The sequence below is a fragment of the Entelurus aequoreus genome, linkage group LG02, assembly GCF_033978785.1.
Source record: "Entelurus aequoreus isolate RoL-2023_Sb linkage group LG02, RoL_Eaeq_v1.1, whole genome shotgun sequence".
NCBI lineage: Eukaryota > Metazoa > Chordata > Actinopteri > Syngnathiformes > Syngnathidae > Entelurus > Entelurus aequoreus.
The window spans coordinates 98640018-98667517 of NC_084732.1; the positions used below are offsets into that span (position 1 = coordinate 98640018).

At 34.6% G+C, this 27500-nt stretch overlaps 1 protein-coding gene across 3 annotated transcripts in view; it reads right to left on the reverse strand.

Moving 5' to 3' along the window:
* The window catches only part of LOC133641759 (protein diaphanous homolog 3-like), a 307291-nt gene that overhangs the window by 204307 nt on the left and 75484 nt on the right, over positions 1-27500 (reverse strand). For all 3 annotated transcript variants that reach the window (XM_062035759.1, XM_062035742.1, XM_062035751.1), the window contains 2 exons: positions 20959-21255; positions 13226-13340 (listed from right to left, as the gene is read on the reverse strand). In XM_062035759.1, the coding sequence (XP_061891743.1) occupies positions 13226-13340; positions 20959-21255 (412 nt within the window). The remainder of the gene's footprint in view (positions 1-13225; positions 13341-20958; positions 21256-27500) is intronic.

Here is a 27500-nt window from a genome sequence, read left to right on the forward strand (position 1 = left end):
TTTAAAAAAGTCATTAGAAGTCTGGAAACTCTTGAAAAAATCTCAACAAAGTGCATCGTCCAAAAAGCAGCAATAATTAAAAACATGGCCAAATGATTAAAAAAAAATATGTCATTGTGCAAAAAGCAGCAATAATTTAAAAACATGGCCAAAGGATTAAAAAAAAAATATGTTACTACTAATTAATTTTAACAGATTAGGTTTTACATTTTTTCGTTTATATCATTTTTTGGAACTTTTTTTAAAGAAAAAAATATGGGAATTTATGCAAATTATTCTATGATGTCATGGTGACCACGCCCCCACCGTCACAGGCATCTTGGCAGTTTAGAGGAAACCCTGTGATATTTACCAATATAGTCAATCGTGGCCGCAACTAACGATTATTTTATTCGTCCACGAGTCAGCGATTGTTTCGATTAGTCGACTAGTCAAACCATTATTGGTCATGATCTGCTGTGCACATCTAGACTTAAACGTTGAGTTCGCAACTTGATTTCAACTCAGTTTTAAAACATTGTATACAGTTATATTAAAAATGTACATAAGTTACGGAAAACTAATGGTTTCACTTTATTAGACAGTGTAAAATAAATGAAAGTGCGAGATGTCCTGCAAACATAAAAAGTATTTTTACCCAGGACTGTAGAGTTATTTGGCTGCAATTGGAATAAACATGAACATTCCTGGTGGTCAATCCATTACAATTTTTTTTAAAGGATTATTCGACAATAACAAATTAACTATTTAATTCTTAAAAAATTAATTAAAACTTAAAAATTAAAAAAACTATTTAATTCTATAATTGACGTTCCCGATTATGTCGACTAATCGTTTGCAGCCCGAATGCAATGCCCACTGCCCTAAAAATGGTGTACAATCAAAGTTAGATTGCAGCATATGACTTGCAGACAAAATGCAAACGTTGTTAGGTCAAGTTAAAAAAAATAAAAAAAGGAAGAATAAACTAACCTTTGGTTTCTTTTCCAAAAGCAAGCATCAAGACAGATCAAGCAGCAATTCAGAAGTTGCAAGAGGAGAGAAAAAAAGGGGTTGGATTAGAGACAGACAGAGCCACAGCAAGCTGGAAATGTTAGAGGGTAGATACTGGAAATTCCAGACGATAACGCGCTACATTTTTCCTACGCTTTGACCCCTGCAGCTTATAAAACGGTATAGCTAATTTGTGAATTTTTCTTTGCTAACGGCCATGATGTTTTGCGTTCAATAGTTTTCATGAAACACAAGCAGAGACAAGGGACGGGTTCACTCAATGCGGGTTGAAAATGCACTTCCTGTCTTCATGCCTTAAACTGGAAGTAAAGTAGTCCACAGCGTCTTTGCTCGAATGGATCCTTCATCCATCACTCCAAGCAATGTTTGTAAGTTTTACAATATACCTAAAACAATTCGTACTTACCAAACCGTCCCGCGTGTTGTCATGCATATTTGTACGTGCTTTCGTAAAGTAATCAAGCTAACGTTGTTAGCATTAGCTAATATTCCTAACGCATTTACGAATGGCTGTGTTAGTATTATTAACTTAAAATATCATTATTTGTGTATTGTTTGAGCTTTTAATCGTCCATAGCGTTTCTACACGTGCGGATTCTTCATTCATCACTCCAAGCAACGTTTGTAAGTTTTACAATATACCTAAAACAATTCGTACTTACCAAACCGTCCCGCGTGTTGTCATGCATATTTGTACGTGCTTCCGTAAAGTAATCAAGCTAGCGTCGTTAGCACTAGCTAATATGCTAACGCATTTACGAGTGTCTTTGTTAGTATTATTAACTTAAAATAGCATTATTTTTGTATTGTTTGCTCTTCTAATCACCCATAGCGTTTCTACACGTACGGATTCTTCATTCATCACTCCAAGCAACGTTTGTAAGTTTTACAATATAACTAAAACAATTCTTACATAGTAAATCGTCCCATGTGTGATGTCTGTAGGAGTGGTTTTTTTTATGCATATGTATACGTACAAGCTCCGTTAGCATGAGCTACTATGCAGACTATAAGTCGCTACTTTTTTTCTACGCTTTGAACCCTACGCTTATAAAACGGAACAGCTGATTTGTGGATTTGTCTTCGCTAACGGTCATTATGTTTTGCGTTTAATGGTTTTCATTAAACACGGGACGGGTTCGCTCAATGCAGGTGTTGCGGGTTGAAAATGCACTTCCTGTTTTTATGCCTTAAACTGGAAGTAAAGCAGTCCACAGTGTCTTTGCTCAAAATGATTCTTCATCACTCCAAGCAACGTTTTACAATACACCTAAAATAATTCTTATATACTAAACTGTGCCGTGTGTTTTCATGCATTTTTGTACAAGCTTTCGCAAAGTAATCAAACTAGCCTCGTTAGTCGTTAGAGTGTCTGTGCTAGTATTATTAACTTACAATGGCATTCTTTTTGTATTGTTTCAGTTTCACAAATTCCTCAGTAAATTCACCAAAACGTCACCGTGGAGTTATTGAGCCTGTTTAGCTGATTGGAGAGCTAGCTTCCGCAGCTAGTGGGTCCATGACCATGACTTCTGTTTTGTTTGATCAGCCGTTTTACAGACAACGTTTGGAAACAATTAGGGTATGTAAATAAACATTTACAAAATATTGTTGGTAAAGTTCCGCAACGTATATATCTGCGGCTTATACGACGGTGCGCCTTATAGTCCGGAAAATACAGTTAATACTTTTAACATATGTATAGAAACAGGACAAAATGCAAAAGGTTTTTCAATACAGAGATCAGAGGTTGTCAAAGTGAGACAGGAGACTTCAAAGGAGGCAAAGCAGCGAGAGAAACTAAATGAAAAATAATTTCCAACACCAGCTATCTCATATCGAAATACCAAAAAATTCAATTGCAAAAGTGAATTGGAGATGACATAATGGCTTGTAGGTACATTAAGGCTACATAGAGTAGTACTGGGTAGAATACAGGGCATAGACTGGAGACAGGTACAGAAAAATAGACAATAATGAAGACAGGAAAGAACCCATTGAATACTTGGAGTGTAGTCACAGACAAATTCCCAATTCCCTTGGGGCAGGGGTGTCCAAACTTTTTCCACTGAGGGCCGCACACTGAAAAGTCAAAGCAAGCGGGGGCCATTTTGATATTTTTTTATTTTAAAAACCAGTACAATATATGTATAAAAAATATGCATTAAGGCCTCCAATCAGGCTTGATCCCGGGTACCCCAAAGGGTTTTGGTCCAAAAAATATTTAAAATGCGTCATTATTCAGTATTATTATCTCTAGATCAACATTAGGTCTATCTGTCAATATAACGTTTTTAAAGATTTAAGTCGTATGCTCTTTTTGTCAAAGAAAACCCTATTTTTTTATGGAAAAAACACAAAATATGCAAATATTTTCACCCAATAAAATTTTTAAGAGGAATATTTCAGATTATATAATAATTGGAGCCTTAAAAAGGTCAATAACTCCTAACACCATTGATTTTAATTCATTATTATTTTTTGAGCAATGACACTTAAAAACAAATCACACAAAAATTGTTGTGGATCCAAAAGGGTCCTACTCATTAAAGTGTTAAAAAATAAATTATACAATTTTTTTTACTGTTTACTTTTAACACAATAATCTCGAGATCAACTTCAGATCTATCCGCCAATTATACGTTGTATATATATGTTTATGTTTTTGTTTGTTCGTTTTAGGCCCTTCTTTAAAAAAAAAAAAAAAAAAAAAACTAAATTTTTTATATGGCAAACACAAAAGATTAGAGATGTCCGATAATATCGGTCTGCCAATATTATCGGCCGATAAATGCGTTAAAATGTGATATCGGAAATTATCGGTATCGGTTTTTTTATTATCAGTATCGTTTTTGTTTTTTTTGGTTTGTTTTTTATTAAATCCACATAAAAAACACAAGATACACTTACAATTAGTGCACCACTCATTCACACAAAAGGGTTGTTTCTTTCTGTTATTAATATTCTGGTTCCTACATTATATATCAATATATATCAATACAGTCTGCAAGGGATACAGTCCGTAAGCACACATGATTGTGCGTGCTGCTGGTCCACTAATAGTACTAACCTTTAATAGTTAATTTTACAAATTTTCATTATTTACTAGTTTCTATGTAACTGTTTTTATATTGTTTTACTTTCTTTTGTATTCAAGAAAATGTTTTTAATTTATTTATCTTATTTTATTTGATTCATTTTTTTAAAAAGTACCTAATCTTCACCATACCTGGTTGTCCAAATTAGGCATAATAATGTGTTAATTCCACGACTGTATATATCGGTTGATATCAGTATCGGTTGATAGCGGTATCGGTAATTAAAGAGTTGGACAATATCGGCATATCGGATATCGGCAAAAAGCCATTATCGGACATCCCTACAAAATATGCAACATTTTCCCCAAAAAATATCTCAAAGTGCAATATTTAATGTGACGTAATTGGAGCCTTAGATAGGTCAATAATTCATAATAACATTGATTTTGATTCATTATTTTTTAAAGTAAGAAACAGCCTGCATGGCAGCTTTGTGTTATTAGAGTAAACACTGCAACATTTTCTTGTTACATTTCACCTGTTTGGTCTTTCATACCACTGTTTATGTTTTTAATTTTTTTAATCGTATTTTAAAATGGGCCGTGGGGCCATTAAAAAATGACCTGCGGGCCGCACTTTGGACATCCCTGCCTTAGGGCCTCAAATAATAAGGTTTAATACATGGATCTGATATTGGCCTTGTATGTCTCCACCACAAACACCTACTGTAGGTCATCGTATAAAACATAAGTGCACTACCTGAAACATGTATGTGTTAGGTTTATAACGGTATCAAAATCTTACAGTACTAATGCCACGGTAGGATATTATTGTGTCCCAAAACAAACAAAAAAGGGCTTAAAATGCCAGTGAGTAAAATGAAGTGGCAGGATGAACACACATATCAGTGTTTCCCACACATTCATTTATTTGTGGCGGCCCGCCACGAAAGAATTACGTCCACCACAAATTAAAAAATAAAAATAAAAATAAAATAAAAATAAAAAAAATAATAATAATAATAATTTATTATTATTTTTTTTATTTTTTTGTCCTCTCCAGCTTCTCAGGCAAATCATATAGTTGATGCAGATGCCACTATCGGCTGTTCAGATTTACTTTACAAAAGAGAAGTGTAGGATACTTCTCTTGTTGCCTTATTTGTATTTGACTTTATTAAATGTATTTATATTAGAAACACAACATGTGTATATAACAAAGGGTGCAAAGTGTGCAGGCAGTAGGAAACACATGGTTAAGTGTAGGGAGTAAAACTGATGGCAGTCTAAAGTTCAAGATTTTTGGAGCTCTTTGTTCAGTGGATCAGATGTTTGATGAAGCTCTGTGTCTATCTACCACCACTACTGTTTCCTGTTTATTTGTTACTGACTGTGGCAGGACACCTCTGCCTCTGTTTCACTTTATGTTGCTGGTAAATAATATGGTTGTAGTAGTAGGCTAAAGTTAAATGATTTAGTATGCACTAATTAAAGGGCCAGAGCTTTAAGAGACATTTTAGCTTTTATATTTTTATAAGATATATTTTTTGTAAGAACCACAATTAATATATTTCAGTGAATAACTTATTGTTCAAATTTGTATATAAATATGTACATAAAGTGTTGTAATTATATTGTAAAATGGATGGATGGATGTTTAAAACAAAACTGTTATTAATTAGTAAGTATACATTTTTTTAGCCTTTTTAGAGAAAATCATATCATTGTAGTAAATTATGCAAATTACTCGATGATGTCATAGTGACCACGCCCATAGCCACGCCCCCACCGCCACAGGTATCTTGGCAGTTTATGGGAAACACTGCATATTGTACAAAACCCAAAACCAGTGAAGTTGGCACGTTGTAAGTTACCCATGCCTTGGGCACTAATACACCCCCTTACCATCCCAGATGCTGACTTTTACACTTTGCACCAAGATATTTCTGCGTAAATAACTAATTTCACAAAATATATATCGGCGGCTTATAGTCAGGTGCGGCTAATATATGGAAAACATTTTATTTTCTTAAATTTATTGGCTGTGGCTTATATGCGGGTGTGCTCTATAGTCCTGAAAATACGGTATATTTGCCGAAGACATGAAATAAAGTGCTAACATCGTCCTATTCGTGGCGAGCATCTTGGTTAAACTGCAGTACGCGTACGGAATGAGGAAGAACTGTATGAGTCAACAACAGTCAGGGGTGCAATGTCACAAAAGATGTGGATGAAAATTTGATGAGAAAAAAACTGTTTCATACGGTGTCACATTAAATGTTTAATGCTGATCCAGATGTCGTTCTTAAATGAGACGGCAACATGGCCGTGATAATAAGACTCACCAGCAGCAAGCGTCTAACAGCTGGATGGATCAGTCCCGCCGTACTTACAACCCCCAGTGGGACGGCAAGGAAACAAGTAAGATGGCCTGCAAACCATCTGGAGGATCTAAACTACTTTAGCTGTAAAATGTGTTAGCAGCATTAAGTATTAGTAAGTTGTTAGCACTTCTTCCTACTCGTGACATGGCTAAGGTTGTTAAGTTAAAGTAGCAATGATTGTCACACACACACACGAGGTGTGGCGAAATTATTCTCTGCATTTGACCCATCACCCTTGATCACCCCCTGGGAGGTGAGGGGAGCAGTGAGCAGCAGCGGTGGCCACGTCCGAGAATCATTTTTGGTGATTCAACCCCCAATTCCAACCCTTGATGCTGAGTGCCAAGCAGGGAGGTAATGGCTCCCGTTTTTATAGTCTTTGGTATGACTCGGCCGAGGTTTGAACTCACGACCTACCGATCTCAGGGCGGACACTCTAATGCCTGGTTCACACCAACGGTGCTTGCCGCGCTTTAAAAGCGGCGAGCAAAGCGCCGTCATTTTTGTCAATTTTTCCACGAATATCCCGATCTCTGAAGTAATGTTATGCTTTGATACGCTCTGATACGAATTAGTTGCCTCTTTGTTACCGTTCCTCACGCTTTGATCCCGCTTTGATACGCTTTAAATCACGCTTTGATACGTTTTATTACGCTTTATTGAACTTTACTACGCTTTGATGCGATCCTGACGCTTTAAATCAGGCTCTGACACGATTATCAAGCTCTGTTGTGCATTGTTACAACAAAAATAAGAAAAAAATGTGAAAAACTCAGTATACTGTTTTCCACACATTTTTTATATTCATTTATTTTTTCAATTTCCCTTTTTTTTCCGCTATATTATGTTTTATATTTTATGGTTATTTTCAAACCATAACAAAATATATGGATTTTTTTAATGTATTTTACCTTTAGAGGTCCCGGGGACCATAAAGGGTCTCAGTCATTAAAATTTAAAAAATAAGTCAAATTATTATTAATATTTTTTATTTAACACTTACAGTAAATCTCTATATCAACTTCAAGTTGATATAAAGTAATACAAAAAAAAGGTTTTATGGCTTTTCTGTCAAAAACAACTTTGTTTTTTATAGTAAAACTGAAATATGCAGTATTTAGTAACTACAGCCCTAAAAGATCAATAATGCAGGACACCATTGATTTTAATTATTTCATATTTTTGAGTAATCACAGTGAAAAAATAAATAAAATACCACTAAATATATTTGTGATCCAAAAGGTGCCCCACTCATAAAGCGATACATTTTTATTAGGTTTTTCTTTTACTTTCAACACTTAAGTTACGAGATCAACTTCAGATATATCTGTCCATTTTACGTTTGAACTATTATTTTGTTTGTTTTATGCGCTTTTGTCAAATAAAACGTTGATGTTTTTATAAGGCAACTACACAATATATGCAATATTTACCACATCAAACATTTTAAAGTGAAATATTTGAAGTAATTGGAGCTTTGAAAATAATTCATTATAGCATGGGTTTTTTGTCTTTTTTGAGCAATGGCAAAAAAAGAAAAATAAAGAAAGACAAAAGAAAAAAAAAACAGCCTGCATGGCAGCTTTTGTGTCAACATTGCAACTTTTTCTCGTTAGATTTCACCTCATTCCACTTTTTTTAATGTTCTTTTTTATTTCTGCAATAACATTTCCAGAATGTGTGGCGGGCCGGTAAACAATTAGCTGCAGGGCCGCAAACGGCCCCCGGGCCACACTTTGGACACCCCTGAGTTATACAATATATAACAATTACCATGTACAATATTACAGTATATGTAACAGCTGCAGCATAAAATAGAGAGTAGATCCATCATTTCACCATGTACCAAATAAAATTGCTTCGAGGTCGGTAGGCACAACCAGAATTATGCCGTACATTAGGCCAGTGTTTTTCAACCACTGTGCCGCGGCACACTAGTGTACCTTGAGATATTGTCTGGTGTGCCGTGGGAGATTATGTAATTTCACCTAATTGTGTTAAAAAAATATTTTTTTGCAAACCAGTAATTATAGTCTGCAAATGATGTGTTGTTGTTGTTGACAGATTGCTGGACGACAGCAAAGACTTACAGCGTGTGGAGCCGCAGACGGCGTCCACAAGGTACATCCGTACATGACATGACAATGAACATCAAAATAGGAGCGCAAGACAAAAACAAAACCACCAAAAAACTCCAAATAAGTCACGGCGTGATGTGACAGGTCATGACAGTACACCTACTTTGAGACAAGAGCTATAGTGAAGCATGGTTGGTTATGGTTTGAATATCCAACAATTGCGAGAATAACTTTTTATTGCCAATATTGGCTGCTGAGTTTAATTGTTTTATGTTTTCTGCTCGTGGTGTGCCTCGACATTTTTTAAATGAAAAAAATGTGCCTGGGCTTTAGAAAAGGTTGAAAAACACTGCATTAGGCGCACCGAGTTTTAAGGCGCACTGTTGAGTTTTGAGAAAATGAAAGGATTTTAAGTGCGTCTTATAGTCCAAAAAATACGGTAGTTATTTTCCCAGTAGTCCACCTCAATAAGTAATAGACTACATTTCAAGAATCCCCACAACTCAGAAAGGCATCAATTCTCAAACGTGCATCCTTAAAGAGACATCTCTCGACAAAATTAGAAAAGACAGACAAGCATAATATAATTAAACGCAGGTTTTCCCCTCCGTTTTGTTGAAATAAACTTTGCAGCGTGCAGTCATTTGCTCCGCGTCTGCTGCTGCAAAACAAAACCACCGACAACACTTTTCTTTTCTTTGGAAAAAAACCAAAACGTCAGGCTCTTGTTCGCGTTAGCCATATTTTCTAATGTGTGTGACTCTCTTTAAGAAAATAAGAGGGCAAGAGGATTTTTTAAATATTTATTTTGTTAATCTTCTGCAAAAAATAACTCAAATATATCGATACAATCGTCCAGGCCCAACGAAACGTGTTGGCGGTTTTATTTTTTGCATTTAAATGCACTTTTTGAGTTGCCTCTGTCTGACATGAACTGAAGGTTGATTGTATTTAAAAAGAGATCAACTGATGCGACTACTGTGCACTAATTTAAAAATATATGCGCCTCAGACGTGTCAAGAGCTCTTCGACTGCCATTTATTGCACGTGTTGATGTTATCAGACGCAATCACAATTTTCATTTCAAAGAGTAAACGACTTTTCTTACGACTACTTCTCTACTTTTTTATGCACTTTGAAACGTGTCGCATCACTTGAAACTCATACTTTGTTTACTCGCAGCTCTTCTCTTGTCTTATTATGCACCTTTTAGCGCGGCTGTGTCTGATGCAACCACATAAACACTTTGCTTCTTTTTGATCACTTTTCATTGATGTGCTATTTGTCATTACCTTCCGATCGTCGCAAATTAAACGTCTGGTCCAGTCAGAGATCTTGCATGGAAAACTTCCCTGTGTTTCAGTATTTTTTTTTACCTCTAAATGAAATTGCATGATTTAAAATGCTGTCACTGTGTAGATGGGTTTGAGGGGACGGGAGGGGCGGCGTGAGAGAAAAAGGTGTACGGTTGACAGGTAGATCACACCTGGATGAATAATGCAGCTGAGTGGGTGACGAGACACCAGAGAGAAAACACACCATGTGAATAAATCATCACAGCGGAGACTAATAACAGACATAAAAGAGAGGATTGCTTTTACAAGAACTCCTCCATTTTTACAGCCTTACTATTGTGTTAGTAGTATTGTATCTTTAAATATACATTAACTACCAAGAATTAGATCATCGTTTTAAATCTAACACATGATACTACTGGGACCCCATTTTGAAGATTCCTAGCGCCAACACTGTAAATACATACATATATAAATATATACATATAAATAAATACACATACATATATACTTACGAATATACATATAAATATATACACATACATTTAAATATATACAAATATAAATATATACACATATATACATATATACACATAAATATATAGGTATATACACGTATATACACAAATATATAGGTAGATACACAAATATATAGGTATATACACACATAAATATATAGGTATTTACACATATATACATATAAATATATAGGTATATCCACGTATATACAGTACATATAAATATATAGGTATATCCACGTACATACATATAAATATATAGGTGTATCCATGTATATACAAATTAATATATATGTATATCCACGTATATACATGTAAATATATATGTATGTCCATATATATATATATATATATATATATATATATATATATATATATATATACATATATATATATATATATACATATATATATATACATATATATATATATATATATATATATATATATATATATATACATGTATATGCACGTATATACATATAAATATATACACGTTTATACATATAAATATATAGGTATATCCATGTACATACATATAAATATATACGTATATCCACATATATACATGTAAATATATATGTACCGTAATTTCCGGACTATAAGCCGCTACTTTTTCCCCTCGTTCTGGTCCGTGCGGCTTATACAAGGGTGCGGCTTATTTACGGCCTGTTCTTCTCAGACACCGACGAAGAGGATTTTGGTGGTTTTAGTACGCAGGAGGAAGACGATGACACAATGATTAAAGAGTGACTTTTCATATACCGGTAGGCTAGTTATTTTGATAACGTACAGGCGAGCACTTTGTATTACTTTGCACCGTTGTATTATTTGTACTCTGCACAAATGCTGTTCGCCATGTCAAAGATGTGAAAGTTTGATTGAATGATTGAAAGATTTATTGTTAATAAATGGGACGCTTTGCGTTCCCAAACAGTCATCTCTGTCCCGACAATCCCCTCCGTGGTAGCAGGAACCCCTATATATTACGGTAATTACACATCAAAACCCTGCGGCTTATAGTCGGGTGCGGCTTATATATGGAGCAATCTGTATTTTCCCCTAAATTTAGCTGGTGCGGCTTATAGTCAGGTGCGGCTTATAGTCCGGAAATTACGGTATATCCACGTATATACATATACCTGTATATATATGTATATACACATAAATATATACACATACATACATATAAATATATACATATATACACGTATATACATATACATATATATGCTTATACACGTATATACATATAAATATATACACAAATATATACGTATATCCACGTACATACATATAAATATATAGGTATATCCATGTATATACAAATTAATATATATGTATATCCACATACATACATGTAAATATATATATGTCCATGTATATATATATATATATATATATATATATATATATATATATACACATGTATATACACATATATACATATAAATATATACACGTATATACATATAAATATATAGGTATATCCATGTATATACATATATACGTATATCCACGTATATACATGTAAATATATATGTATATCCACGTATATACATATACATGTATATACACGTATATACATATAAATATATACATGTATATACATATATATACACATATATACACAAATATATACGTATATCCACGTACATACATATAAATGTATAGGTATATCCATGTACATACAAATTAATATATATGTATATCCACGTATATACATGTAAATATATATATGTCCATGTATATATATATATATATATATATATATATATATATATATATATATATATATATATATATATATATATATATATATATATATATATATACACATGTATATACATGTATATACACGTATATACATATAAATATATACATGTATATACATATATATACACATATATACACAAATATATACGTATATCCACGTACATACATATAAATGTATAGGTATATCCATGTACATACAAATTAATATATATGTATATCCACGTATATACATGTAAATATATATATGTCCATGTATATATATATATATATATATATATATATATATATATATATATATATATATATATATATATATATATATATATATATATACATATATATATATATATATATATATATATATATATATACATGTATATACATATAAATATATACACGTATATACATATAAATATATAGGTATATCCACGTATATACATATGAATATATACGTATATCCACGTATATACATGTAAATATATATGTATATCTACGTATATACATATACATGGATATACATATAAATATATACACGTATATACATATAAATATATACATATATACACGTATATACATATAAATATATATGCATATACATGTATATACATATAAATATATACACATATATACACAAATATATACGTATATGCACTTATATACATATAAATATATACGTGTATACATATAATTATAGAGATATATATATACGTATGTACATATAAATATATACATACAGTATATACATGCACACACGCACACATATCTCAACACGTTTGTCTTTGACATACCGTTTTTACTATCATGAAATACTATCGAAGACAACGCGCACACACACACACACGCGCACACACGCACACACACACACGCACACACAAAATGCCTCAGTCTAATTTTAGACTGCTAAAGAAATGGTCGCTGATGAATCAATGGAAACATGTATAGGCAGGAAATAATTCCATAAAAATAGCAGTCTTCTGACAGACCCTTGAAAAGCAGTATTTTTAGTTGGAAGACCAAATGAAGACGTGCACAGCTGTGGATCCGCACCAGATGACGAATCACGTCGTACGCACGTTTGCGCCCTGGCACCATTATAAACCAAGAAACAAGACAAATGTCCTACCTGCTCGGTGCGAACCGAAGGCGAGGGCGACTCTGCTGAGCAAATCAGGCCTTGCATATTGGTTGTCATCAGCCTGCACCCAGAAGCAGCCCTCTGACATTTCCTGAGGATGTATCTGTGCACAAGACATTTTCCTGTTTGTCTCCACTTCACCTAACAAGCTGGACTATGGAGGCAAATGTCAACACGTGTGCTTTATTCAAATCACTTCTTTCCACAATGAGAAAACAATCAACAAACATCCCTTCATCCTTATACAGGTTTGCACCAGCAACAACACATTATAAATAGTACTAGGGCTGCAACTAACGATTCATTTGATAATCGATTCATCTGTTGATTATTACTTCGATTAATAATCGGATAAAAGAGACAATCTACATTTCTATCCTATCCAGTATTTTATTGGGGGAAAAAACCGCATACTGGCACCATACTTTTTTGATTATTGTTTCTCAGCTGTTTGTAAATGTTGCAGTTTATAAATAAAGGTTTATTAAAAAAAAAAAAAAAAAAGGAAATTAAAAAAATAAATAAAAAGAAAAGCCTCTGCGCATGCGCATAGCATAAATCCAACGAATCGATGACTAAATTAATCGGCAACAATTTTTATAATCGATTTTAATTGATTTAATCGATTAGTTGTTGTAGCCCTATATACACATAAATATATAGGTATATACACATAAATATATAGGTATATACATGTATATACACATAAATATATAGGTATATACACATATAAATATATAGGTATATACACATAAATATATAGGTATATACACATATACATATGTGTATATACACATAAATATATAGGTAAATACACGTATATACATATCAAAATATAGGTATATACACGTATATACATGAATGAATGAAATGAATGAATGAAATAAGTTTATTTCGGTCATATAATCAACCATCAACCATTTTGTGTGACCAGATTAACAGTACAGATTAGACATATTTAACAATCATACACATTTACACACAAAAAGAAAATACATATATAGGTTTATCCACGTATATACATATAAATATATAGGCATATCCAGGTATATACATATAAATATATACGTATATCCACGTATATACATATAAATATATACGTATATCCACGTACATACATATAAATATATACGTATATCCACGTACATACATATAAATATATATGTATATCCACGTACATACATATAAATGTATATGTATATCCACGTACATACATATAAATATATATGTATATCCACGTACATACATATAAATATATATGTATATCCACGTACATACATATAAATATATATGTATATCCACGTACATACATATAAATGTATATGTATATCCACGTACATACATATAAATGTATATGTATATCCACGTACATACATATAAATATATACGTATATCCACGTACATACATATAAATATATGTATATCCACGTACATACATATAAATATATATGTATATCCACGTACATACATATAAATATATACGTATATCCACGTACATACATATAAATATATGTATATCCACGTACACACATATAAATATATACCTGTATGTATATCCACGTACATACATATAAATATATATGTATACCCACGTACATACATATAAATATATACGTATATCCACGTACATACATATAAATATATGTATATCCACGTACATACATATAAATATATGTATATCCACGTACACACATATAAATATATATGTATATCCACGTACACACATATAAATATATATGTGTATCCACGTACACACATATAAATATATATGTATATCCACGTACACACATATAAATATATATGTGTATCCACGTACATACATATAAATATATATGTATATCCACGTTCATACATATAAATATATATGTATATCCACGTACATACATATAAATATATACGTATATCCACGTACATACATATAAATATATACGTATATCCACGTACATACATATAAATATATACGTATATCCACGTACATACATATAAATATATATGTATATCCACGTACATACATATAAATATATATGTATATCCACGTACATACATACAAATATATACGTATATCCACGTACATACATAGAAATATATATGTATATCCACGTACATACATAGAAATATATATGTATATCCACGTACATACATATAAATATATACGTATATCCACGTACATACATATAAATATATATATACGTATATCCACGTACATACATATAAATATATATACGTATATCCACGTACATACATATAAATATATACGTATATCCACATACATACATATAAATATATATGTATATCCACGTACATACATATAAATATATACGTATATCCACGTACATACATATAAATATATATGTATATCCACGTGCATACATATAAATATATACGTATATCCACGTATATACATATAAATATATACACGTATATACATATAAATATATACACGTATATACATATAAATATATACGTGTGTACACATATATACATATAAATATATACGTACATACATATAAATATATACACATGTATATACACAAATATACATATATATACACCAAATACACCGAAGAATCACTTGATTAAAGTATCGTTTTTATTTTCCTATATTCACACACAGTGTTACTGTTCAAACCCTGTGTAATGTTACGTTGGCAAAAAAAAACGGTGAATGTTAAATAAAACCACTGCTTTGTTTTTAATGAACGCCTAGGCCTACTACGCTACTGTATTTTGATGTCATTATGGTGGTACTTGGAGAGCCAGGTGTTTTCTGACGTTGTAGTACATGGTGACAAAAGATTGACAACCCCTGGTATACTCCTTTCAGATAGGAAATAAACAAATAATTAGTAGGTTACATTGATTCCATGCAAAAAAGCTTGTGAATGAGCCTTTGAGCTGTCCATAGCGTTTCTACTCGTATGGATTCTTCAATCCACGTTTGTAAGTTTTACAATATAACTAAAACAATTCATACAAATTAAACCGTCCCATATGTGATACATGTAGGAGTGTTTGTATGCATATTTGTACGCGCTATCGTAATGTAATCAAGCTAGCGTCATCGGCATTAGCTTATATGCTAACGTTTAGGTCTACTACACTACTGTATTTTGATGTCATTATGGGGGTACTTGGAGAGCCAGGTGTTTTCTGAAGTGGTACCTGGTGACAAAATATTGATACCTTTCAGATAGTGCTGTTCAGTGCAGAGCATAAGTGAAAACAAAAAATTAGTAGGTTACAAAGGGACAAGCGGTAGAAAATGGATGGATGGATGGACAATGATTTCATGCAAAAAAGCATTGTGTTACACCGGAAGCTTGCGAATGAGCCTTCGAGCTATCCATAGCGTTTCTACACGTATGGATTCTTCAATCATCACACCAAGCAACGTTTGTAGGTTTTACAATATAACTAAAACAATTCATACAAATTAAACCATCCCATATGTGAAATATGTAGGAGTGTTTTCATGCGCTAATAATAATAATAGATTTTATTTGTAAAAAAAACACTTTACATTGAGTAAACAACCTCAAAGTGCTACAGTGTATTGAAAAAATAAAAATAGAATAATAAAAAATTTAAAAAAATAAAAACTAGAACAGCCAAATAGCTGGAACTAGTATGCATATATCTAAAAAAAAAAGGCTTTTTAAAAAAAAAGAAGGGTTTTTAAGCCTTTTTTAAAAGCATCCACAGTCTGTGGTGCCCTCAGGTGGTCAGGGAGAGCGTTCCACAGACTGGGAGCGCTATCATAATGTAATCAAGGTGGCGTCATCAGCATTACCTAATATGCTAACACGCTTACGAGTGTTTGTGTTAGTATTATTTTCTTATTGTTTCAGTATCGTGAAGTCACCGAAACGCCACCGTGGAGTTATCGAGTCTGTTTAGCTGAGTCATGAGCTAGCATCCGCAGCTAGCGGGTCCATGGCGATGACTTCTGTTTGGTTTTATCAGCCGTTGTACTGCCTTGTTACAGACACCGTTTGGAAACAATTAAGGTGTAAATAAAATCAATAAATAGATAAAAAGGTATAAATAAAATAAATAAGGTATAAATAAAGATTTGCATATCTCAATTGTTCATAAAGTCATACCCCTTTAAAATCTTCGATGCACTGAGACTGTAGTCCATCCATCCATTTTCTACCGCTTGTCCTTAAAGTATGTAAATAAAGATTTGCATATTTTAATCGTTCATAAAGTCATACCATGATCACTTTAAAGGCCTACTGAAAGCCGCTACTACCGACCACGCAGTCTGATAGTTTATATAGCAATGATGACATCTTAACATTGCAACACATGCCAATACGGCCGGGTTAACTTATAAAGTGACATTTTAAATTTCCCGGCAAACTTCCGGCTGAAAACATTTCGATATGATGACGTTTGCGCGTGCAACAATGGTTCAACCGGAAGTATTGGTACACCATTGTATCCAATACAAAAAGCTCTGTTTTCATCGCAAAAGTCCACAGTATTCTGGACATCTGTGTTGGTGAATCTTTTGCAATTTGTTTAATGAACAATGGAGGCTGCAAAGAAGAAAGCTGTAGGTGGGATCGGTGTATTAGCGGCTGGCTGCAGCAACACAACCAGGAGGACTTTGACTTGGATAGCAGACACGCTATCCGACGCTAGCCGCCGACCGCATCGATGATCGGGTGAAGTCCTTCGTCGCGCCGTCGATCGCTGGAACGCAGGTGAGCACGGGTGTTGATGAGCAGATGAGGGCTGGCGTAGGTGGAGCGCTAATGTTTTTATCATAGCTCTGACGAGGTCCGGTAGCTAAGTTAGCTTCATTGGCGTCGTTAGCAACAGCATTGCTAGGCTTCGACCAGGCGACACAGCATTAACCGTGTGGTTACAGGTCCAGTGTTTGGTAGTATTGTTGATTTTCTGCCTATCCTTCCAGTCAGGGGCTTATTTATTTTGTTTCTATCTGCATTTAAGCACGAAGCTATGACGTTAGCTCCGTAGCTACAGTGCTTCGCCGATGTATTGTCGTGGAGATAAAAGTCACTGTGAATGTCCATTTGGCGTTCTCGACTCTCATTTTCAAGAGGATATAGTATCCCAGGTGGTTTAAAAATACAAATCCGTGATCCACAATAGAAAAAGGAGAAAGTGTGGAATCCAATGAGCCCTTGTACCTAAGTTACGGTCAGAGCGAAAAAAGATACGTCCTGCACTGCACTCTAGTCCTTCACTCTCACGTTCCTCATCCACGAATCTTTCATCCTCGCTCAAATTAATGGGGTAATCGTCGCTTTCTCGGTCCGAATCGCTCTCGCTGCTGGTGTAAACAATGGGGAAATGTGAGGAGCCCTTCAACCTGCGACGTCACGCTACTTCCGGTACAGGCAAGGCTTTTTTTATCGGCGACTTTATCGTCGATGTTCCCTACTAAATCCTTTCAGCAAAAATGGCAATATCCCGAAATGATCAAGTATGACACATAGAATGGATCTGCTATCCCCGTTTAAATAAAAAAATGTCATTTCAGTAGGCCTTTAAAATCTTCGATGCACTGAGACTGTAGTAAGAACCGCTAATCTGCGAGGGGAACACTGTACTTTAACTTATAAGTGTAACTTTGATCTTGTGTGAATTAAAGACATGTTGTAAACTTGTGTACCTCATTCTTGTTTGTAAAATCATTAAACCCTTAAAGTTTTTTTTGTCATCCTCAATCAGGAGCATTTACATTTCTGAGGGGAAGAGTACAGTGTAGTTGTGTACGTGAACACTGTAGAGTTGCAACAAAGGGGAAGTAGACACGACCACGTGGGTGTTCCATACAGCTGTTCAATAAGAAAAGGCACTCATGTCCTCCCGGAAAGTTCATTTCAAAGCACAACATCTGCGGAACATCTGTACAAACGCGCAGGTGATATTTAATTATTAATCGCAGCACAAGTCAACATCACTTGTTGTGTGGACTCCTGGCGCTGTGCAGAGGAGAACATCTGCACGGGTTGTCGGCGAGTGCCATCCGACAGCGGCGTCGCCCCGTCTGTTATTTTCCAAAACGGACGTCTTTCCGAGAAGAAAAAAAGGGCGGTTGTTCACACTTTGGACAGGGAGCTGCTGCCAATAGACATCAACAAAGTGCAGGTGGAGAAGTTTTGAGTTTCTAAACTTTTTGTTAGCATAAACAATACTAGTGGATGGTAGAATGATAGAATAAACCACAGGTGTCAAACTTAAAGGATAACTTTTTGGGGGAATTATTCACAATCATTATGAGGAACAAGAACACACGTCTTTTTTTTTTTTTTACGATTTTAAAAGTAAAAAACGCAATATATATATATATATATATATATATATATATATATATATATATATATATATATATATATATATATATATATATATATATACAGTATATATAAACCCTGTTTCCATATGAGTTGGGAAATTGTGTCAAATGTAAATATAAACGGAATACAAGGATTTGCAAACCATTTTCAACCCATATTCAGTTGAATATGCTACAAAGACAACATATTTCATGTTCAAACTGATACATTTTTTTTTTTTTTTTGCAAATAATCAATAACTTTAGAATTTGATGCCAGCAACACGTGACAAAGAAGTTGGGAAAGGTGGCAATAAATCCTGATAGAGTTGAGGAATGCTCATTAAAACACTTTTTTGGAACATCCCACAGGTGAACAGGCAAATTGGGAACAGGTGGGTGCCATGATTGGGTATAAAAGTAGATTCCATGAAATGCTCAGTCATTCACAAACAAGGACGGGGCGAGGGTCACCACTTTGTCAACAAATGCCTGAGCAAATTGTTGAACAGTTTAAGAACAACCTTTCTCAACCAGCTATTGCAAGGAACTTAGGGATTTCACCATCTACGGTCTGTAATATCATCAAAGGGTTCAGAGAATCTGGAGAAATCACTGCACGTAAGCAGCTAAGCCTGTGACCTTCCATCCCTCAGGCTGTACTGCATCAACAAGCCACATCGGTGTGTAAAGGATATCACCACATGGGCTCAGGAACACTTCAGAAACCCACTGTCAGTAACCACAGTTGGTCGCTACATTTGTAAGTGCAAGTTCAAACTCTCCTATGCAAGGGGAAAACCATTTATCAACAACACCCAGAAACGCTGTCGGCTTCGCTGGGCCTGAGCTCATCTAAGATGGACTGATACAAAGTGGAAAGGTGTTCTGTGGTCTGACGAGTCCACATTTCAGATTGTTTTTGGAAACTGGACGTTGTGTCCTCCGGACCAAATAGGAAAAGAACCATCCGGATTGTTCTAGGCGCAAAGTTGAAAAGCCAGCATGTGTGATGGTATGGGGGTGTATTAGTGTCCAAGACATGGGTAACTTACACATCTGTGAAGGCGCCATTAATGCTGAAAGGTACATACAGGTTTTGGAGCAACATATGTTGTTATCATGGACGCCCCTGCTTATTTCAGCAAGACAATGCCAAGCCACGTGTTACATCAACGTGGCTTCATAGTAAAAGAGTTGAATATGGCTTGAAAGGGATTTGCAAATCATTGTATTCCGTTTATATTTACATCTAACACAATTTCCCAACTCATATGGAAACGGGGTTTGTATTTTTCTCCTGTTTTTTTTTTTTTCCCCATCCGTCATATAAAAGATCAATCATTATTGATATTGATGTATTCTGATACAGTTTGCCCACGTTTAAAAAACATTTCCACTTACTTACCTTGGACCAATTGAGGCGCTTGGTGCAGTTCTCGGGCTTGAATTGCTTCTTGGGCCTGAGGCCATAAGGCAGGACGAGGCAGGCGGACAAGCCCGGGCCGCCTCCAAATCCTGGTGGAAGCGGAGGAGGGGCACCGGGTGGAGGAGGCGGTGCTGGACAACCAGGTAACGGAGGAGGCGGTGGAGGAGGAGGAGGCGGAGGGGGGACTGGCAGGCCAGATGCTGGGTTGGAAGGTGAAGACCCAGTAGGTATTGAAGCAACGTGGCCAGAAGACCCCAGCACTGGTGCAGATCTACCCTGCACGGATGGATCAATACATGTGAGGTGTGAGGTGCCAGTCAGGTCATCAATATCCTCCATGAAGGAATGAAGGCTTCAAAAATCACATTTTTAGAGCGTCAATCCTGAGGTTGCTACCAAGATTCTGTTCATTTCTTACTCTCCGATCATTTTAGAAGCAGGCTGAACAGTAACAATAAATATCACAATATATTAACTGGCATACAGTCGTGGTCAAAAGTGTACATACACTTGTAAAGAACATCATGTCATGGCTGTCTTGAGTTTCCAATCATTTCTATTGTTTTGTGATAGAGTGATTGGAGCACATACTTGTTGGTCACAAACAAAACATTCATGAAGTTTGCTTCTTTTATGAATTTATTATGGGTCTACTGATAATGTGAGCAAATGTGCTGGGTCAAAAGTATACATACAGCAATGTTAATATTTGCTTAATAATAATACTTGGCAAGTTTCACTGCAATAAGGCGCTTTTGGTAGCCATCCACAAGCTTCTGGCAAGCTTTCGGTTGAATTTTTGACCACTCCTCTTGACAAAATTGGTGCAGTTCAGCTAAATGTGTTGGTTTTCTGACACGGACTTGTTTCTTCAGCATTGTCCACACGTTTACGACAGGACTTTGGGAAGGCCATTTTAAAACCTTAAAGGCCTACTGAAAGCCACTACTAGCGACCACGCAGTCTGATAGCTTATGTATCAATGATGAAATCTTAACATTGCAACACATGCCAATACTTATAAAGTGCCATTTTAAACTTCCCAGGAAAGTTCCGCTTGAAAACGTCGCGGTATGATGACGTACGCGCGTGACGTCACGAGGGCAAGGGAAGTGTTTGGACCCAATTCAAATACCTCTGTTTTCTTCGACAAAATTCCACAGTATTCTGGACATCTGTGTTGGTGAATCTTTTGCAATTTGTTTAATGGACAATGGAGACTGCAAATAAGAAAGTTGTAGGTGCGATCGGTGGAGCGGCGGACTACAGCAACACCAACACCAGGAGTTTGTGTTGTGTTTTGAGCAGGATAGCAGACGCACTACAGTGAGTACGCCCGCCGCCACATCTAAGTTAGCTTCTGTTTTTTTAGCTTCGCCAGGCTGATTATTATTAATCGTGTATTTACATGTTCATGATTGTAAATAATGTAAATAATTCAATGTGATTATCTTGTGTGATGACTGTATTATGATGATAGTATATATCTGATAGTATATATCTGTATCATGAATCAATTTAAGTGGACCCCGACTTAAACAAGTTGAAAAACTTATTCGGGTGTCACCATTTAGTGGTCAATTGTACGGAATATGTACTTCACTGTGCAACCTACTAATAAAAGTCTCAATAATAGTATTTTTGATCTTCTGTCTATCCATCCAGTCAGGGTTTTTTTTAATTTAGTTTCTATCTGCATTTGAGACTGATGCTATCACGTTGGCTACGTTGCTAGGTTAGCTTCTATTTTTTTTAGCTTCGCAAAGCTGAATATTATTAATCGTGTATTTACATGTTCATGGTTTAATAGTATTTTTGATCTTCTGTCTATCCATCCAGTCAGGTTTTTTTTTAATTTAGTTTCTATCTGCATTTGAGACTGCTATGCTATCACGTTGGCTACGTAGCTAGGTTAGCTTCTATTTTTTTAGCTTCGAAAAGCTGAATATTATTAATCGTGTATTTACATGTTCATGGTTTAATAGTATTTTCGATCTTCTGTCTATCCATCCAGTCAGGGTTTTTTTTAATTTAGTTTCTATCTGCATTTGAGACCGCTATGCTATCACGTTGGCTACGTAGCTAGGTTAGCTTCTATTTTTTTAGCTTCGAAAAGCTGAATATTATTAATCGTGTATTTACATGTTCATGGTTTAATACTATTTTTGATCTTCTGTCTATCCATCCAGTCAGGGTTTTTTTTAATTTAGTTTCTATCTGCATTTGAGACTGCTATGCTATCACGTTGGCTACGTAGCTAGGTTAGCTTCTATTTTTTTTTAGCTTCGAAAAGCTGAATATTATTAATCGTGTATTTACATGTTCATGGTTTAATAGTATTTTTGATCTTCTGTCTATCCATCCAGTCAGGTTTTTTTTTAATTTAGTTTCTATCTGCATTTGAGACTGATGCTATCACGTTGGCTACATTGCTAGGTTAGCTTCTATTTTTTTAGCTTCGCAAAGCTGAATATTATTAATCGTGTATTTACATGATCATGGTTTAATAGTATTTTTGATCTTCTGTCTATCCATCCAGTCAGGGTTTTTTTTTATTTAGTTTCTATCTGCATTTGAGACTGATGCTATCACGTTAGGTACGTTGCTAAGTTAGCTTCTATTTTTTTAGCTTCGCAAAGCTGAATATTATTAATCGTGTATTTACATGTTCATGGTTTAATAGTATTTTTGATCTTCTGTCTATCCATCCAGTCAGGTTTTTTTTTTATTTAGTTTCTATCTGCATTTGAGACTGCTATGCTATCACGTTGGCTACGTTGCTAGGTTAGCTTCTATTTTTTTAGCTTCGCAAAGCTGAATATTATTAATCGTGTATTTACATGTTCAGTCACTTTAAATGTCCATTTCGCGTTCTCGACTCTCATTTTCAAGAGGATATAGTATCTGAGGTGGTTTAAAATACAAATCCGTGATCCACAATAAAAAAAGGAGAGTGTGGAATCCAATGAGCCAGCTTGTACCTAAGTTACGGTCAGAGCGAAAAAAGATACGTCCATCACTGCCTCTCAAGTCCTTCACTGTAACGTTCCTCATCAACGAATCTTTCATCCTCGCTCAAATTAATGGTGTAATCGTCACTTTCTCGGTCCGAATCTCTCTCGCTCCATTGTAAACAACGGGGAATTGTGAGGAATACTAGCTCCTGTGACGTCACGCTACTTCCGGTACAGGCAAGGCTTTTTTTTATCAGCGAGCAAAAGTTGCGAACTTTATTGTCAATTTTCTCTACTAAATCCTTTCAGCAAAAATGTGGCAATATCGCGAAATGATCAAGTATGACACATAGAATGGATCTGCTGTTCCCGTTTAAATAAAAAAAAATCATTTCAGTAGGCCTTTAATTCACACTCTTGTGTGACATCCTGCAACAAAAGTGCACTTTATTTGTTTTAAACTATTGTAGTGGCGTTCTGTACAAAAAGTGCACTTTAATTTAGTGATTGATTGATTGATTGAGACTTTTATTAGTAGGTTGCACAGTGAAGTACATATTCCGTACAATTGACCACTAAATGGTAACACCCGAATAAGTTTTTCAACTTGTTTAAGTCGGGGTCCACTTAAATTGATTCATGATACAGATATACCGTATTTCCTTGAATTGGCGCAGGGAATATAGTATTCGCACGTCTAGAATTACTGCCGGGTCAAACTCGTTTCTCAAAATAATTAACGCATGCTTGGCCTTATCGCCGGTTTATTATTGAAGCTGGATCAAATTCGTTTCGCAAAATATTAATTTTATTATCGCATGTCTGTAATTTTCGCCGGGTCAAACTCGTTTCGCAAAATATTTAGCATATGGCTAGAACTTCCACCGGGTCAAATTCGTTACGTCACGAGTGACGCATCTGTCCTCATTTTCAAAATGGAGGAAACTGCTTTCAGTAGTTTACAATCGCACAAAGGAAAAAAGATAAAGAGCTTTTCAGTAGGATTTAAGGTCCAAGCTATTGAATACCTGTACAGTATGCTAAAGAGAACAGTAAGCAGCTATGTTTTATTAATATACCGTAGCTGCGTGTGTGAAATACTGTATAAGTCATTAAATGACTCCCGCCTCCTGGTGGTAGAGGGCGCTGCCGCGCTAGTGATCCTTCTTGCGACTTCCGGTACTGCAGAAGAAGTGAACACACGCAGCAAGAGATTTTTTTTTCTGTCCTCTGCCTGAACTTTTAAAATGGAGGATTACATACATAAAATAAAACAGTTTTCTAAACTGGACTTTCAATCGAAGCAGGAGGTAATAATTAAAGGAATATCTCCATCGAAACAGAGACTTTTAAAACTGAAGAAAGAAAATAAGGAAGACTTCTATAAACAAGTTATCGATGCTTTTGGTCAGAAGGAGCTGCAAATGGACTCCATTTATAAGTACAGGTAAGACCATAATAACGTTTTTTTTAATTAAATGTGCTTTTCATGATGGTATGCTTACATCACACTCAAAGCGCACGCCTAAATTTTATGGATTCCTTTTGGTAAACGCCGGAGTGAGAAGAGGTTTTAAAATAATTACCGCATGCACGGCCATCCCGCCGGTTTCCGGTAAACGCAGGTGTGACAGGAGGTTTTAAATTAATTAACGCCCCTGCGGCTATTCAAGGAAATACGGTATACTATCATATATACTATCATCATAATACAGTCATCACACAAGATAATCACATTGAATTATTTACATTATTTACAATCAGGGGTGTGCAGGGGGGGGGTAGGATATGGACAGCAAGTAGTGTACATAGAGAGAGAGAGAGAGAGAGAGAGAGAGAGAAAAAGAGAGAGAGAGAGAGATCAGAAGGCATAAGAAAAAGTATCTGCATTTGATTGTTTACATTTGCTTATTAGCAATCCGGGGAGGGTGTTAGTTTAGGGTTGTAGCTGCCTGGAGGTGAACTTTTATTGCGGTTTTGAAGGAGGATAGAGATGCCCTTTCTTTTATACCTGTTGGGAGCGCATTCCACATTGATGTGGCATAGAACGAGAATGAGTTAAGACCTTTGTTAGTTCGGAATCTGGGTTTAACGTGGTTAGTGGAGCTCCCCCTGGTGTTGTTTTGATATGTCATCTTAGTGACATCATGCACAAAAGTGCACTCATAGCTTGTTTTAAAATGTCTCTGACAATCTTGCACTTTGTGTTTTGGAAATGACATGAATGTTTGTGCCACTACTTAATAACTGTGTAATAAATACACTTTTGCTAAATTGACTTGGTTGTGATTTCCCTCTCTGCATGAAAGTTTAAAAGTAGCATATATTAATGCAGTATGAAGCAGAATGTTTGAATGTAGACACATAGAATCATCATACTGCTGTGATTATATGCATCAAGTGTTCATTCAAGGCTAAGGCAACATATGGAGATATATATATATGGTGTATCGTGACATGGCATAAAAATATCGAGATATTAATAAAAGGCCGTATCGCCCAGCCCTAATGTGAGATATAACAGGATAATGCATATATTTATTATTTGTTTTCAAAACGCTGACAAAAAAGTGGGACCCCCTTTGTATGACATGATGGGGTCCCTGGGACCCCATTTTGAAAATTCCTAGCACCAACACTGATGGAGTATTGGTGCGTGCAAAACAGCAGCTGCGGGCCGCTTCTAATACTAATCAAATATCATCCCGGGGGCCATAGATCATTCATTCGCGGACCGGATCCAGGCCTTGACTTTGACACCTAGAGTTTAGAGCTGGGGTGTCCAACGAATGGCCCGCAAACAGGTTTTATCCGACCTGCGGGATGAGTTTGCTAAGTATAAAAATGAGCCGAAATTTTTGAATGGAAGAAACTGCTGTTCTAAATGTGTCCACTAGATGTCGCAACAGCAATTATTTGTATATATGTAGATCAGGGGTCCCCAAACTTTTTGACTCCGGGGCCGCATTGAAGTAAAACAATTTGGCTGGGGGCCGCACTATGTATATATATATATATATATATACATATATATATATATATATATATACATATATATATATATACATACATATATATACATATATATATATATATACATACATATATATACATATATATATATACATACATATATATACATATATATATATACATACATATATATATATATATACATACATATATATATATACATACATATATATATATATATATACATACATATATACATACATATATATATATATATATATACACATACATATATATATATATATACATACATACATATATATATATATATATATATATATATATACACATACATATATATATATATACATACATACATATATATATATACATACATACATACATACATACATATACATACATATATATATACCTGTATATATATATATATATATATATATATATATATATATATATAAATATATATATATATATATATGTATATATATATATATATATATATATATATATATATATATATATATGTATACATATATATATATATATATATATATATATATATATATATATATA